The sequence below is a fragment of the Mesoplodon bidens genome (assembly GCF_964165515.1).
Source record: "Mesoplodon bidens genome assembly, chromosome: 2".
Classification (NCBI taxonomy): Eukaryota; Metazoa; Chordata; class Mammalia; order Artiodactyla; family Ziphiidae; genus Mesoplodon; species Mesoplodon bidens.
The window spans coordinates 128,573,552-128,589,284 of NC_138177.1; the positions used below are offsets into that span (position 1 = coordinate 128,573,552).

Consider the following 15,733-nt stretch of genomic DNA (forward strand, 5'->3'; position numbering starts at 1 on the left):
TTAAAAGAGATATATAATAATCTTATAAAATATTAGAACATTTTTATGATACTAAATAGGAAATTAGGGGTAGCCAACAGGTCACCAACAGGCACGTGAAAAAGTGCTCAACATTGCTAATCGTTAGAGAAATGCAAATCAAAACAACAATGAGAGGGGCCCTGGCAGTCCAGTTGTTAGGACTACGTGCTCTCATTGCCGAGGGCCTGAGTTCAATCCCTGGTCAGGGAACTGAGATCCCACAAGATGTGCGGCATGGCCAAAACAAAACAGAACAAAACAATGAGATACCACCTCACACGTGTCAGAATGGTTATTATCAAAAAGTCTACAAATAACAAATGTTGGCAAGGATGTGGAGAAAAGGAAACCCTGGTACACCGTTGATGGGATTGAAAATTGGTGCAGCCACTATGGAGAACAGTATGGAGGTTCCTCAAAAAACTAAAAATAGAACTACCATATGATCCAGCAATTCCACTGCTGAGTATATATCAGAAGCAAGTGAAAACACTAATTCAAAAAGAGACATGCATTCCAATGTTCATAACAGCATTATTTACAATAGCCAAGATATGGAAGCAACCTAAGTATCCATCAACGGATGAATGGACAAAGAAGATGTGGTATATATACATACATATATATATATATATATATATATATATATATATATATATATATATATACACACACACACACAATGGAATATTACTCAGACACAAAAAAGAATGAAACTATGCCTTTTTTTTTTTTTTTTTTTTTTTTTTTGCTGTACACGGGCCTCTCACTGCCGTGGCCTCTCCCATTGTGGAGCACAGTCTCCGGACGCGCAGGCTCAGTGGCCATGGCTCACGGGCCCAGCCGCTCCGCGGCATGTGGGATCTTCCCAGACCGGGGCACGAACCCGTGTCACCTGCATCAGCAGGCGGACTCCCAACCACTGCGCCACCAGGGAAGCCCGAAACTATGCCATTTGTAACAACATGGATGGACCTAGAGAGTATTATGCTTAGTGAAATAAGTCAGAGAAAGACAAATACTCTGTTATCACTTATATGTGGACTCTAAAAAATAAAACAAATGTATGTAACAAAACAGAAACAGACTCACAGATATAGAAAACAAACTAGTGGTTACTAGTGGGGGGGGCAAGATAGGTGTATGAGATTAGGAGATACAAACTATTATTTATAAAATAAATAAGCAACAAAAATATATTGTACAGCACTGGGAAACACAGCTATTATTTTGCAATAACTTTAAAGGGAATATGACATATAAAAATATTGAATCATTATGTTGTACACCTGAAACTAACATAATATTGTAAATCAACTATACTTCAATTAAAAAAAGCAGTATGGCAGTTCCTCAGAAGTTTAAACTGGGTTACCATATGACCTAGCAATTCTATTCCTAAGTATCAATATATGCTCAAGCAAAATGAAAACATATGTCTATGCATAATCTTGTACATGAATGTTAGTAGAGCATTATTCATAGTAACCCCAAAAATAGAAACAACCCAAATGTCCATCAACTAATGAATAGATAAATGTGATATATTCATACAATAATGGAACATTAGTCAGCCATAAAAAGGAATGAAGTTCTGATACATGCTACACCATGGATGAACCCTGAAAACCTTATACTAAGTGAAAGAAGCTAGTCATGAAGACCACAAATTGTATGATTCCTTTTATATAAAATGTCCAGAGTAGGCAAATGCACAGAGGATGCCTAGGGCTGGGAGGGTTGGGGGGAGATGGGGAGCAACTGCTAATGGAGATGGGGTTTCTTTCTGGCATGAAGAAAATGTGCTAATATTGTGGTAATGGTTGCACAACTCTTTGAATATACTAAAATCATTGAATTGTGCACTTTAAATAAGGTGAATTGTATGGTATGTGAATTATACTCAATAAAGCTGTTATAGTAAAAGAAAAAGAATTAACCAACTAATCAAGATCAGTGGATCCATGAGATAGTAAAAGCTGCAGGATATAGCAAAACTTAGGCATTCTCTGTCAATCTGGCACTACCTAACTTTTCTTTGAGCTTAAACTGTGGTGTTTGCTCCCATACTGCCCTCATTTTCACATTCCTAAAGTTGCCTTTGCAATGAGATTCTTGTCCTCATGGACTCTTTTCATCTCAAGGGGACTACTTTATCCCAGAGGCAAGGAGGATTGGATAAGTCTTGGACACCTGTTAGAATCCTGGCTCCCTTATGTCTAAGGGGAAGTAACATAAGCTCTGTAAAGGGGACAATTCTAATAGTTACTGAGCAAGGTTAAGCTGAGGATTGCAGATGTAAGACACATGAAATACAGAGCGCAGTGCTTAGTATATTATATATTTGGCAATACAACCCATCACTGATCTCAGTGTTTCCATCATCCCTTTGCTACCTGACCATACCTCTACTTAGCGAAAGATGTGAGCTTCTTGCCCATGACATGTAGCCAGTAACCCCAGGCTTAGCAATGTATTCATAAAATCTGTCTAGTTTTTACCCAAAATGTCTGGAACATAGAGGTGTTACTTTTTATGTTTCACTTAATCAAAGTTATTCTGAGTACCTAACAACTGGAGAGAGAGCAAGATTGGAAGGTTATTCTTTCCCATAATGATGAGACCTGGATAGCATCTCTCAAATATGCCCTGTGATCTGGGTTCCCACGCACCTTCAGCAGAAAAGACTAAACTAGGAAGAAAGCAGTCAGGCCACCCCAGATTTAAATCCCACCTCTCCCTCTCATAGCTGCGTGGCCCTGGATGCACCACCTAACCTAGCTAAGCCTCAGTCACCTGTCTACAAAAATCGGAAAAATAATCATATGTACCACACAAGGTTGTATAGGGGATTAAATGAGGTAGCACATATAAAGCTTTTGGCCCAGTGCTTGGCAAACAGTAGGAGTCCAATAAATAATTTTTTTAAGTATAAAAGAAAAAGTAGTTTGTGAAACTTTTGAGAATTACTAGAGAAAACGTGTACTTCAAATACAGTTGACCCTTGAACAACATGGGTTTGAACTGCTCAGGTCCACTTATAGGTGGATTATTTTCAATAAATATATTGGAAAAATTTTAGGAGATTTGTGACAATTTGAAAAAACTCACAGATGAACTGCATAGCCTAGAGATATCAAAAAATTAAGAAAAACTTAGGTATGTCATAAATGCATAAAATATTTGTAGATGCTAGTAGATACTAGTCTATCCTTACATAGGCATAAAGTGAGTGATATTTAATATAAAATTAATAATGTGTTACTGTCTTACTGTTCTATAACTTTGCTTTCTAAGAATTACATTACCGTACAGTATGCCTGTTTTTCCTAATCAGAGAAACTGCGTATTGGCCTGTCATTCACAGGTAAGTGGTTTTTTAAAAAATGTAACAGTTTCCAATGCTGTATTATGAATATGACTGCAATATTGTATGCCATAAAAATTTTATAATGATTCATTCATTAGTGTATAGGCTAGGCTACTATGAAGCAGTCATATCAGTTATACTAGGCTATTATAAAGCAATCATATTTCTGCTTCTTCCCTATCAATGCATGAATTGTGACACCTGTAAATAAACATGAATTTCTTTTTCACATGATCTTTTCATTTTTGATGTCAGTAGTAAGAGATGATTAATCTTATAAACAGACAACATTAACTTAGAGTATCAAGAAATACAGTACAGTATTATAAATGTATTTTGTCTTCCTTATGATTTTCTTAATAACATATTCTTTTCTCTAGCTTACTTTATTGTAAGAATACAGTATATAAGACATATAACATACAAAATATGTCAATCAACTGTTTATGTTATCAGTAAGGTTTCTGGTCAACAGTTGACTATTAGTAGCTAAGTTTTGGGAGAGTCAAAAGTTACACGAAGGGGTCAGCACCCCAACCCCTGCGTTTTTCAAGGATCAATTGTACAAAACTAAAGACATTCTTTTTTTTTTTTTTCCTTGCTGTACACGGGCCTCTCACTGTTGTGCCCTCTCCCGCTGTGGAGCACAGGCTCCGGACGCGCAGGCCCAGCGGCCATGGCTCACGGGCCCAGCCGCTCCACGGCACGTGGGATCCTCCCGGATCGGGGCACGAACCCGTGTCCCCTGCATCGGCAGGTGGGCTCTCAACCACTGCGCCACCAGGGAAGCCCTAAAGACATTCTTTAAAAAAAATAAATAAATGAAACAAAACAAGGATAGCGTGACCAACGTAGCCCAGTTTGCCCACAATTTTTCCCCCAAATTAATGGTATTATTTCCATCTTTAACACTAGCAAAGGAGTCCAACACAGACTGACATACGTGGATATAATTTAGATGTAACAGTGAAACATTTTTTTTTTAAGGGATAGAAGAGAGTTTTATTCAAGCCAAGCTGAGGACTATAGCCCAGGTGACAGCCTCAGTAGCTCTGAGGAACTGCTCTAACAGTGAAACATTTAAACTATGTACATTCAGGAAGGAAAATATTTTTTTCACATCAACCTTTTCCTATTTTGCAGTTTCTGAATAGCAGAAACTAAAGAAACATTTCTCCCAATTTAATTTAGTATGAAGTAATATAACTTTTATGATCAATTATTTGTCTTTAAGCATAAAACTTAAGAGATTTCGGCTGCATGGTTGTCTGGCTCCTGAAGTCTGGTTATTATTAGAACGTAACAGAAGAGCATTTCCACAAAGCTCTCCTAAACTCCAATTAGAAAATTATTACTTTCATTCAATTATTACTTTCAGTTTTAAAATTGAAAGTCCTGTGTCCTGATAGCTCCCTTAGTCTCAGGCAAACCAGGGAAGATGGTCAGCCTACACAGACACCAAATTTAAGATTTGGGGGTCATTATTAATAATAATAGCTTCCATGAATATAGTGCTGACTATGGACCTGGCACAGTGATACACAATTAAAAAGCCAAATTCCACTTAAATAATTAAAATTACCCTGTGCATTAGGTTTTATTTTTAAACCCATTTTAAAGATAAAGAAATGGCAATTTGGAGAGATTAAAATTGCCTAAACCCTAGAAGAAGGATGGAGCTGGGATTTGAGCAAAGATCCTTTTAAAACTGTGCTGTGCTGTATCCCATCAGGCCCTTGCCCCCAATTACCTCCAATGAGTAAAAAGAGTAGAAAGATTATGGAAAACATTGTCCCACAGAGTGAAAATATTAATGGCCTGAAAAGGGTTTTGGTAGCTTCCTTGATCATAATTAGGGAGTTGGTGATAAAAAGAATGCATTTAATATTTAAAGTTGATTTCTTGGATCTCTGCTGGAGGCACAGCATGGGCTGGACTGGAGTGGAATTGCTCAGGTTAGACTGTTAGGAGGGAACCTACCTCTGCACGTACACCACATACTTGGTGTCTATGTAGGTGGGCTTCCCAGGGTTCCAGGTACAAGTCATGTTGCCTGAATATTCATAAATGACACAGGTTACTTTGTCAGGGACATCTGGTGGATCTGCAACAAAATATATCACTTAGGAGCATAGAAACATAAAGCTTTTTATAGTTAGTTGATAAACTTTCCATTTTATTTGGAAAACCAGGCCAATTGGTACACAACACCTGCCCCATTCCATCCCTACCAGCTCACCTTGCAACCTACTTTGCCCTCAAACATTGCTACTTTCCTCCATATACTTTACTATATTCTCCTCTCCTATGGTGATACTAAGGTGATCAAGTTCCTCCCATCCAAAAAGAAAATTCCTCTCCAAATTGTCTCCCCTCAGCTGCCAACGTATCTTTCTCCTTTTCATAATAGCTTTTTTTTAAAAGTCCATTATACTGGTCTTTTTCCTCAACTCCCATTTACTCTTGAACCCCAAACAATGAAGATTCAGACCAGCAATTCCACAAGAACCACTGTTGTTAAGGTCATCGTGACTTTCTAGTCCACAAATCCCATGATTTCTGTGAAGTCATCATTGAGCTTGACCTCTGCAGCATTTGCTATTTTGGTCACTCCCACCTTGAAATCTCTCTGCCTTTTGGCTCTTGTGAAACGGTTCTCCATGGTGTTTTCCTTCTACTCTGGCAACTATCTACTTCTCCAGCACCTATTCCACTACCCACTTTAAAAGTTTGGTGTTCATACATACAATGGAGTATTACTGAGCCTTTAAAAGAAAGGGAATTCTGGCATGCTACAACATGGATGAACCTTGAGGACATTATGCTGAATAAAATAAGCCAGACATGGAAGTGCAAACACTATATGATTCCACTTATAGGAGGTATCTAGAACAGTCAAACACACAGAGACTGAAAGTAGAATGATGGTGGCTGGGGAGATGGGGGATATGGGGAGTTGTTGTTTAATGGGTACAGAGTTTTGGGTTTGCAAGATGAAAAAAGTTCTGGAAATGGATGGAGGTGATGGTTACACAGTGATGTTAATGTACAATATGCTTAATGCCACAGAACTGTGCACTTAAGAATAGTTAAAATGGTACATTTTACTACAATAAAAAAAGATTAAAAATTTCTGGCATTCACAGAATTCTATTTCTGGTTTCTCTCTCTTTTTCCCTTCTCCCATGCCCTCAACTCTTTCTCTGAGTGACCCTATTATGGGGAATATTGTTAGTTTTTGTCTGCTACCATCTTTCCCTTTGAGAATTGACATCTCCCTCACTCCCAACCTCATCCCCACTCCACCCCTATGCCAAGGGCTGTCAATCACACAGAAGTGTACCCTTGACCTAGGCTAACTAATCAGAGTATTTTCCTTGGGAATGAACACATGACTCAAGATGAACCAATCAGAGTTATCCAAGGATCTTCTTCTGGAGCCATTGTAAAAGAGGTGCTTCTCCCCTGCTGAAACTGCTATCTCTGAGTAATATGTGAGCTGTGAGTTGTTGATGGCCATCTTGCTGTCATAGTGAAACAGTCTATTTAAGAATGAAGCCAACACAGGGGAAAACAAAACCCAAGAAATGAGAAAAGATGAGAGAGTTCTAATGACATCGTTTGAGCCCTTGGAACCTCTGAAACCTATGAAACCCCAGCAACTGTAGAACTGCACCTGGAATTTCAGGTGCATCATCCAATAATAAATTACCAAGAATCAAGATAAAAAAAGAAGTATGGAAATACTGAGTGTTTACCATATGCTCACTTTTCAGCTTGGGCCTACATTTGCAATACTGCCTGGGAAACTTGACGACTCAAAAAATGACAAGAGGGATTTCCCTGGCAGTCCAGTGGTTAAGACTCCACACTTCCACTTCAGGGGGCACGGGTTCGATCCCTGCTCGAGGAACTAAGATCCCACATGCCTCACTGTGCGTCCGAAAAAAAAGGGAAAAAAAAAAAAAGAAAATGATAATTCTTTCCCATTAAAAAAAAAAAAGGAAAGGATGGGGGCTCAGAAAGGATAAAAATACATTCAAATAAAAATAAAATAAATAAATTAAAAATAAAAATAAAAATAAATAAAAATGTATTCAGGTGCATACATTTATGCACCTGAAGTTATGCCCAAAGCTTTATCTTAAATAAAAATATGTTCTTGCACTTCACCTGTAAATAAATCATCTACCAAGAATACTACTTATAAAAGAAGAAATAAATATATGAAAAATTTATCCTCATTGCAAATTAAACCAATAATAGATGTCATTTAGATCTATCAAATTGGCAAGGATTTTGAAAAATGTTAATCCACAGTATTGGAATGAACTCAGGGAAATCCTCTAACACACTGCTGGTGGGAATGCAAATTGATACAACCTTTATGGAGAGCACTTTACATATCACAGTCTTTAAAAGTGGGAGTAATATTTTGTGACCCAGCAATTTTAAATCTAGGAATGCAACCTTATTGAAATGTTCATAGATATACAAAAATATTTGGCTAAAAAGCGTTTACCTCTTAAAGTGTTTTTCCTAATAATGGAAGAATTGGAGACCACCTTAACACCCCAAAATACACTCCTAAAATACATCCAAAAACAAAGTTATAGAAGACAGTTTAAGTATATGGCCTTTGGAAGGCACTAGAAATATGTTTAATTAATTAAGTAAGTACTGGCCATATGATAAAGTGAAAAAAATAGTATAGTATAGTGGTCTCATGTGAGAGACAAACAGAGAGATAGAGAAGGGGAGAGAGAGAAAAAGACTGAAACTGAAAAAGACATATTCCAAATTATTAAAGAGGGAGTCTGTTAGTAGTGAGATTATGGGAATATAGAAATTATGAGTATTTCTTTTCTGTTGGTCCAAAATTTTAAAAACTTTCTACATGAATACAATTTGATTTTACAATTAAAAAACATTTTCGAGGAGATATGGGGATATATGTATATGTATAGCTGATTTACTTTGTTATAAAACAGAAACTAACACACCATTGTAAGTCAATTATACTCCGATAAAGATGTTAAAAGAAATAAAAATAAAACTTTAAATTGGCCTTCTCAGAAAAAAAACAAAAAAAAAGCTGTTTTCAAACAGCAAGAACACACTAAAATGATTTAGAATATTTTGGTGAGTTGTAGTATCAAGTTACAATGGGGAGAAACTGGACTCCAAGTAGGATAAAAGAAATCTTTAAGTTTTCTTTGAGCCTTGAAGGAGGTAGCTGTGGAAACATAAATTTAAATCATTTTGGATATTGATTGAGTTGCGGTCCCTCAGTGATCTGTGCTGAAGTTATTTTTTCCCTCTGGTTTCAGACAGAGTATCACTGATTTGGCCATCCTAAAAGACAACTGTCAGTCTTTGGGGCTATGTTATTCCACAGCATTCTCTCTGAAGTGTCTGGTAACTAATTAACTTTGCAAAAGATCAAATGGATTATATACACACATGCAAATATACACACTATTTGTTAATGTGAAGCTATGTAAAGAAGGGAATGTGAATATGGTTATAAGAATAAGACCGAATTGTTTTTAGATCTCATTGCCAGGTTATTAAACGTCCATGGATAAAAACCTTCTGTACAGCCAGATAGCAAAAAACACTCTGCTCTCTCCTACTAATTGCACCTCTCCCCTACCATTGGGTCCCTCACTATTCACAGGCCAGGTTTCTTGTTAATTCAGAGTTTAGCCAAGTATCATTTTCTACTGAGAGCTTCTTGAAGACACTGTCTGTGATCCCCTCTTCTCTGAATTTCTATCGTTTAACACATTTTTGGTGCATACCAACCACTTAGTAAAGTTTATTTCATGACTTGATTGGCTTGATTAATAAAATGACAATGAGAAGAATTTAAAATTAAAAGAAAGTCAATACTTCTGGCAAAGATCACTCCATAATTCCTTACCTAAGGAGCACACAGACTAGCCTATTGTGTCACTAATGAGACTCAGTAGCAATGTTAAAGACGAATATTCAGTGCCTTCTACTAGATAACATGATGACAAGTAGAGATCAAAGATGGTTAAAATTTAAGTCAAAGATATTTAAACTTTTAAATAAATGATTATGTGGAAATATGACTTTCATGAATAGTTTAATCTGGTGTTTTTAAACGAATAAAGACATAGTATTTTATTCCATGATTGGTGTGACTCTGATAGAACACTTTTCATAATATGCATGTATTTAATCACAGATAAGAATCTAGGAAGTTTTTAAGATTATGGCTAAAAATGAAAACTGTGATAATAATAGTTTGTATTTCACAAATTACACATTAAGGTACAGAACCTTTTTAATATGTTTAGATATCTTTTTAGGAACAGCAACGACTCATTTATCTTCTCTTTGTCTTTTATGATTTGTCTCCAGTTTAAAAAATACACATAATCATTTTGTTCAGAACAGTGATGATAAGTTGACACAGTAAAGCTCACAGGATGAATATCCTGTAATCAAAGTGATCCAGTGAAAGCAGTGTGATTTCTAGAATACCACAAAACCCCTCAAAAACCTTTGCTTGACCTACTTAAATAGAAAGTTCTGTTTGCTAAGAGTGCAGAGCCTGAGAACACAGGGGTTCTTGAATCCAGGAGTTTGAGTACACCCTTACATGGCAGTTACAATTTCACGCTCATAACCAGAGGTCTATGTAAGAAGTTCCAACTCACAAAGTAAATAAGTGGAAAGGGTGATGTTCTTTCTAAGCAGCCATCAGCAAAAAGTGTAAGTGCTTCTAATATGTTGTCCTAGAAGGGGAGAAAAGGCCATTCCCTGGCCCTAAACATCGCCTGGTGGTTGTGTTTGAGGGCAGAGGGCCTCAGGCAACACAGGGAGAGCGGTTGGCAATAACCTGTCACCCAAACTAAAACAGAGGGAAGGAGGCGTACTTCTTCTGCCTCCTTTCTTACTCTGGCTTTAATTAAAAACTAACCTTTCCACACAACTTTGAAAGTTACTCATTTGCCCTCTAAAGAAATATTCTCTCAACACCCCACCACAGCCCCAAAGAATAAATAGGAAAGTATTTAAGCATGAAGGGTTATTTCTGTTTCCTGAGGATGTGGACAAACTAAGAAGTCCTTAGACATCAGATAAGATGTCTACTTGTGGTTTCAGTTCCTACAATTTAGGGCAAGTTTAGCATGTTAGTATTATTAAGGCATAAATTTTTTCTTTGACTCCAAAACCTATTAATTTCCTTCCTTAGTTCACCTCTACTGCTTCCCACGGCTCTTCTCTCTTGAAAATCACAGAGATCAGGAGCCCAGCAGGACGATAGCCTTACTTGAGAACAAGGAAGCCTCCTGCTTCTCAGACATCCCCTCAAGGGGCAGGTGGAGGTGGCCAGGTGGGCTTGCTCTGTCTAGCTGAGGACTGGAGATGAGGAAGAACTCAGATTTGATTCTCAAAAGTATGGAGAAAGGGAGCATGACAAAAACCCAAAGCCCTCTATCTTTCACTGAAAATGGGCCCAGATGCTGTAGGGAATGAACCTCTGGGTTAAAACCGCGCTGAACTTAACTGATTTTTCCTTCATAATAGTAGAACCAAGAGTTAAGTATATAATTATACAAGCCAGCCCATATTACTATAGTAACTTAAACACCTTCAGAATACCATGAACACAAATTGAACTTACCAAATATTTAAAAAATTAACTTAATTAATTTTTTTCTTAATGATTATAATAAACACAATAATTCACAATTGGGGCAGTGACATTAGGAGCAGGGAATTGTATCAGAATCTCCCCATGTTTTATCAAAAGGATGCATTTAAAAGGGTTTAGGCACATTAATGTTGTAGTTTAAAGTGTATAATATGCTTTCAAATAAATTATTGAAATTTGATGCTTACCATACATAGCCAATATAATTAGCCTCATTTTACAGACATGGAATTGAGGCTCAGACTAGTTAAGCAACTTGCCCAAGGTCACACAGCTGGTAAGAAGTATAGCAGGGACACAAAGCTAATGTTGCAAATGTTTTTTTCCTTCCTAAATCTTAGCCTCAACATTTTTCAATGGGAACTGCTTCAAGGTTGATATTATTGAATAGTTTAGATAACGATGTTAAGTAAAAAACAGATGAAAAGAGCAACAGTGAAAATCTGAGGATGCTGCCCTTCACATATGCTGTGTTTGGCCAGACTAGTGTTGGAAAATTATTTTTTGAGTGCGTTGGCATACAAACATTTAAAGTTTGTAGAGTTCACACTGAAAATTTACACTTCTGTCTTCTTTTGAAGTGTCCAAAGATCTAGGGATACTGGGCCCTCATAGATGCTGAAGCTGGGCAGTGGCTGAGCCCAGTAGACCATCTCTGTGCTTTCCTCTCTGCAAGGATCCCACCAGCCTCCTTAACTCACACATTTCACCAGCCTGGCCCCTGGAGACATTTGAATTTGCAATTCCTACATTAAACTAATACAAGAAGTGAACTATATTAATTTGCCTCTATTTTTAGACAAGATTGGTAATTACCAGTTAATTGTTAGACTAACTTTCATTTGGATTTTGAATGCACCTCAACACTTACATCCAGAAGAAATGTCTTTTCCACATATCAGTGTCTCTTGAAAATATCCGGGACATTCAGCAGTACAGTACATAAAGGCTTGTGGCTCCAGAAAGTTGTTATACCAAAGGCGAGCTGTTGTTTTATTAATTCTTGTGATTTGAAATCTTTCTTTGATGCCATTTTTATAAAAATAAAGTCTCCTTGGTTGGCAGTTCTTAATTGCTGCTTGGCAATATATAGAGATATTCATACCCATCTTAAAAATTGTGGCTGGTTCTACCCAGATGCGTCCAGAGCAGTTTATATTTGTAATTCCTGGAAAACAAATAGATAAAATTAAAAATTCCATGTAAAGCATTAAAACCAGAGATTCAGAAGAATGTGCTATTGCATTTAAAAATTTTTTTCGATTAATTGAATAATTTCCATTGGAAAAGAGTTTTAGGACTCAGAGTATCATTTGTTTAGTTTAGCAAAGTGTGTTTTTACCGTGTTCTGTTGATGTTCATCAGCATGACACAAGACTAGAATCAGCTTTCAGCCTTTAAGTTTCTCTAACATCTAAAGAGCAAATATGATTAGCTCTCCTATTTTAAAGGTGAGGACTGAGACATTTTGAGTCTACCTCATTTTTCAAAGGTAACATTAGGAATAAGAATTGGCACTGCAGAATCCAAACCCCATTCACCAGCTACTCAATCTTTCACTCTTTGATAAAGGCTACTTTTAACAGAAAACTATGAGTTTAATGAGTAAAATCAGTACTAATTACTAACTGCAAAAATTTATTGCTTGACAACCACTTAAAATTCATCATTTTTAAGTTGAAATGCAAGTTTCAAAACAACATATTTAATGGAGGCTCAATGTTACAAATAACTCGATGAATGAATTAAAAAGAAATACACTAAGATATTAACAATGATAATCTCTGTGTGTTAGAGTAATTTTTTATTTTTAATTGTATATTTCTGTGTTTTAAAAATTATATAATAACGTATTATTTTTATAACCAAAAGACAATAAAGTCATTTTCATAAACTTGAATGACAATGCAATGCAATATCAATTAAATTAAATTCACATCAAGGAAAATTTATTGTAGGCTTTTTCTGGAAATACCTGTATCAGAATATCTTAAAACCTTATCAAAATAGTGATAATTAAAGGTCAGTATTTGATTTTTAAGGGTTCTTATCTTTGGAATTCAAAGCTTAAAGAATTAACTTTTTAATAATATAAACATAATTGAATATGGCCATTTGTGTAATGAACATTTACATATAAGTTATAAATATTTAAATGTTGAAGTAATGATAAAAATAATTCCATCATTATCAATAGGGAATTGAAGGCAAAGACGTGAAAAGACGTTTTAAGAAAGCATCTGACTGCTTTAAATAAGTTCAACAATTCAAGTTCAGACAAACTGCATCTTGAGCACCTTAAAAAATCTGTGAATACTTTCATGAAACCATTGCAAGTAGTGTTTGAGAATACACAGAAAATATCAAAAATGTCAGAAGACTTCAGATTTGGACAAATATTCTCCTGGTTTTCAAAAGTGGAATAAAGAAGAACCCCAGAAACACTGGACCGCTGAGCTTCACAATATTCAAGAATGAATTAGTAAGTTGATCATTTTTCAGTACATAGAAGAAAATCAGTAATCAGCAGGAATCAACATGGATTATATAAGAATAAGTCAGGGCTCCCCTGGCGGCGCAGTGGTTGAGAGTCCGCCTGCTGATGCAGGGGACACGGATTCGTGACCCGGTCCGGGAGGATCCCACGTGCCGCGGAGCGGCTGGGCCCGTGAGCCATGGCCGCTGAGCCTGCGCGTCCAGAGCCTGTGCTCCGCAACGGGAGAGGCCACAACAGTGAGAGGCCCGCGCACGGCAAAAAAAAAAAAAAAAAAAAAAAAAATCATATGAAAAATTGTCAATTTCTCTTTTTAATATGTTAAAATAAGTCATATAAAACATTAATTTCTTCTTTTTTTTAGATTGGTCAGAAGAATGCTAAACATAGTATATTTTTTATTCAGCAAGGCTGTTAAAAAGGGGTAAAATATTGTTCTAGTAGAAAACATGGAAAAGATAGTCTGGATGATATTAAAAATATTCATAGCAGATTGAACAATAATATATAAAATATTTTTTAATGGACAGCTGGTAGGTCTCTAATACCACATGACACGGGCTTGTCTTATTTCTCTATGCTTTATCTTAATCACTTGGATATATAAACAGAAGTCCTACTTATCATTTGCATATTTCCAGAAGCTGGAAAAAGTAGCTGGTGTCTTATTTTTACTAAATCTTCTTGGATAGCTGTTGATCTGACTCTGGAAGTGTCCAGTATCCTGCTGGAAGGATTCTAGTTCTCAAGGTGGGGTACTTCTATATCTCTAATGTAATGTGTCCCAACCTACAGAAGACAGTTTTGCTTTTGTCACTCTTCTGAGTAACTTTCATGATTTGCAAAGTTTCCTTCAAGGTCTAGCACCCTGCCTTGGTGTTGCTTATCTCCTAGTAAATGAATCCCTGTCGCCTGCCCAGGATGCTATGCAGAAACTCTCAAATGCTGATGGCTGCCCTGCCTGAACTTCTGATGATCTCCCTCCTGGACTCCTAAAATCTGTGTATGCCTTTGTCATAATGCCAGATGTTTGTGTGAATTACAAAATAGGAATAATAATAGCACATAATACTACTGCACAAAGGAATACAAGGATTAGCACAGCACCTGACACACGGTAACCGTCAGTAAATGGTTTGTGGAATTGAATTAAGTTGAAATGTTTGATGAGTTATTGTATAAGTTAAAAATGTTCAAAGATAGGGCTTCCCTGGTGGTGCAGTGGTTGAGAGTCCGCCTGCCAATGCAGGGGACACGGGTTCGTGCCCCGGTCCGGGAAGATCCCACATGCCGCAGAGCGGCTGGGCCTGTGAGCCATGGCCGCTGAGCCTGCGTGTCCGGAGCCTGTGCTCTGCAACGAGAGAGGCCACAACAGTGAGAGGCCCACATACCGCAAAAAAACAAACAAAAAAACAAACAAACAAAAAAAAAAACAAACAAAAAAATGTTCAAAGATAGAATATGCCAACTCAAAACAATAAGCTCCTTCGTGGAAATGTTGGTATAAGAATTAGACGTCTGTCTGTTAGGATGCTTGATAAATGAATCCTGCATTAGGAGGGAGGTTGGACTTTATTTCATTCCACATAATTTTATATGCTTATAATTTTTTGAACATAATAAGTTTTTATTCTTCAGAGATCCTAGCATAATGCCATGAGCATAATAAACACTCAATATTTTATTTGAATAAAAAATAGCAATAGGTACTCAAAACACTGTACCTCCATGACACCAATTGAAGAATATGTAAAGAGCTATTGCCACGTCCCATTGAATTGTGACCTGATTCATGCCTGAAAGCAGGAAAGAGCTCTTTGTCGCCCTCTAGAAAAAATATGAAAAATGTTTAAGTTGTAATATTTTAATAAAATAACAATAAAATACTAAAAGGCATAACATTTTTTCTAACAGTTGTTTGTGATGAGAATCTTTAATTAGGAAGAAAAAAAGGAAGGAAGAGGGAGGTAAAGGAAACAGGGCAAAGAAGAGTTACTGGAGTGCGAGGAGGTAGAATACAGGTTGAGGAGTAAAGCAAAAGTATGGAATTTTATACCCTCCAAAAATCACTATGAATTACCTTAGTAGGACATTTTGGCCCTTGATAAAATATAATTCCTCCTAATCTTGTCTCTCTTATCAGAAATCTCTTTCT

General features: G+C 36.6%; 1 protein-coding gene across 1 annotated transcript in view; it reads right to left on the minus strand.

Moving 5' to 3' along the window:
- Positions 1 to 15,492, minus strand: part of IL23R (interleukin 23 receptor) — a gene marked incomplete at its 3' end in the record, with an annotated part of 52,796 nt that extends 37,304 nt beyond the window's left edge. Inside the window, exons 1-3 of the mRNA XM_081225393.1 lie at positions 15,303 to 15,492; positions 11,956 to 12,252; positions 5,372 to 5,495 (exon numbers count right to left, since the gene is read on the minus strand). Of these exons, the coding sequence (XP_081081519.1) occupies positions 5,372 to 5,495; positions 11,956 to 12,252; positions 15,303 to 15,372 (491 nt within the window). The 5' untranslated portion in view covers positions 15,373 to 15,492. The remainder of the gene's footprint in view (positions 1 to 5,371; positions 5,496 to 11,955; positions 12,253 to 15,302) is intronic.
- Positions 15,493 to 15,733: the final 241 nt, after the last annotated feature.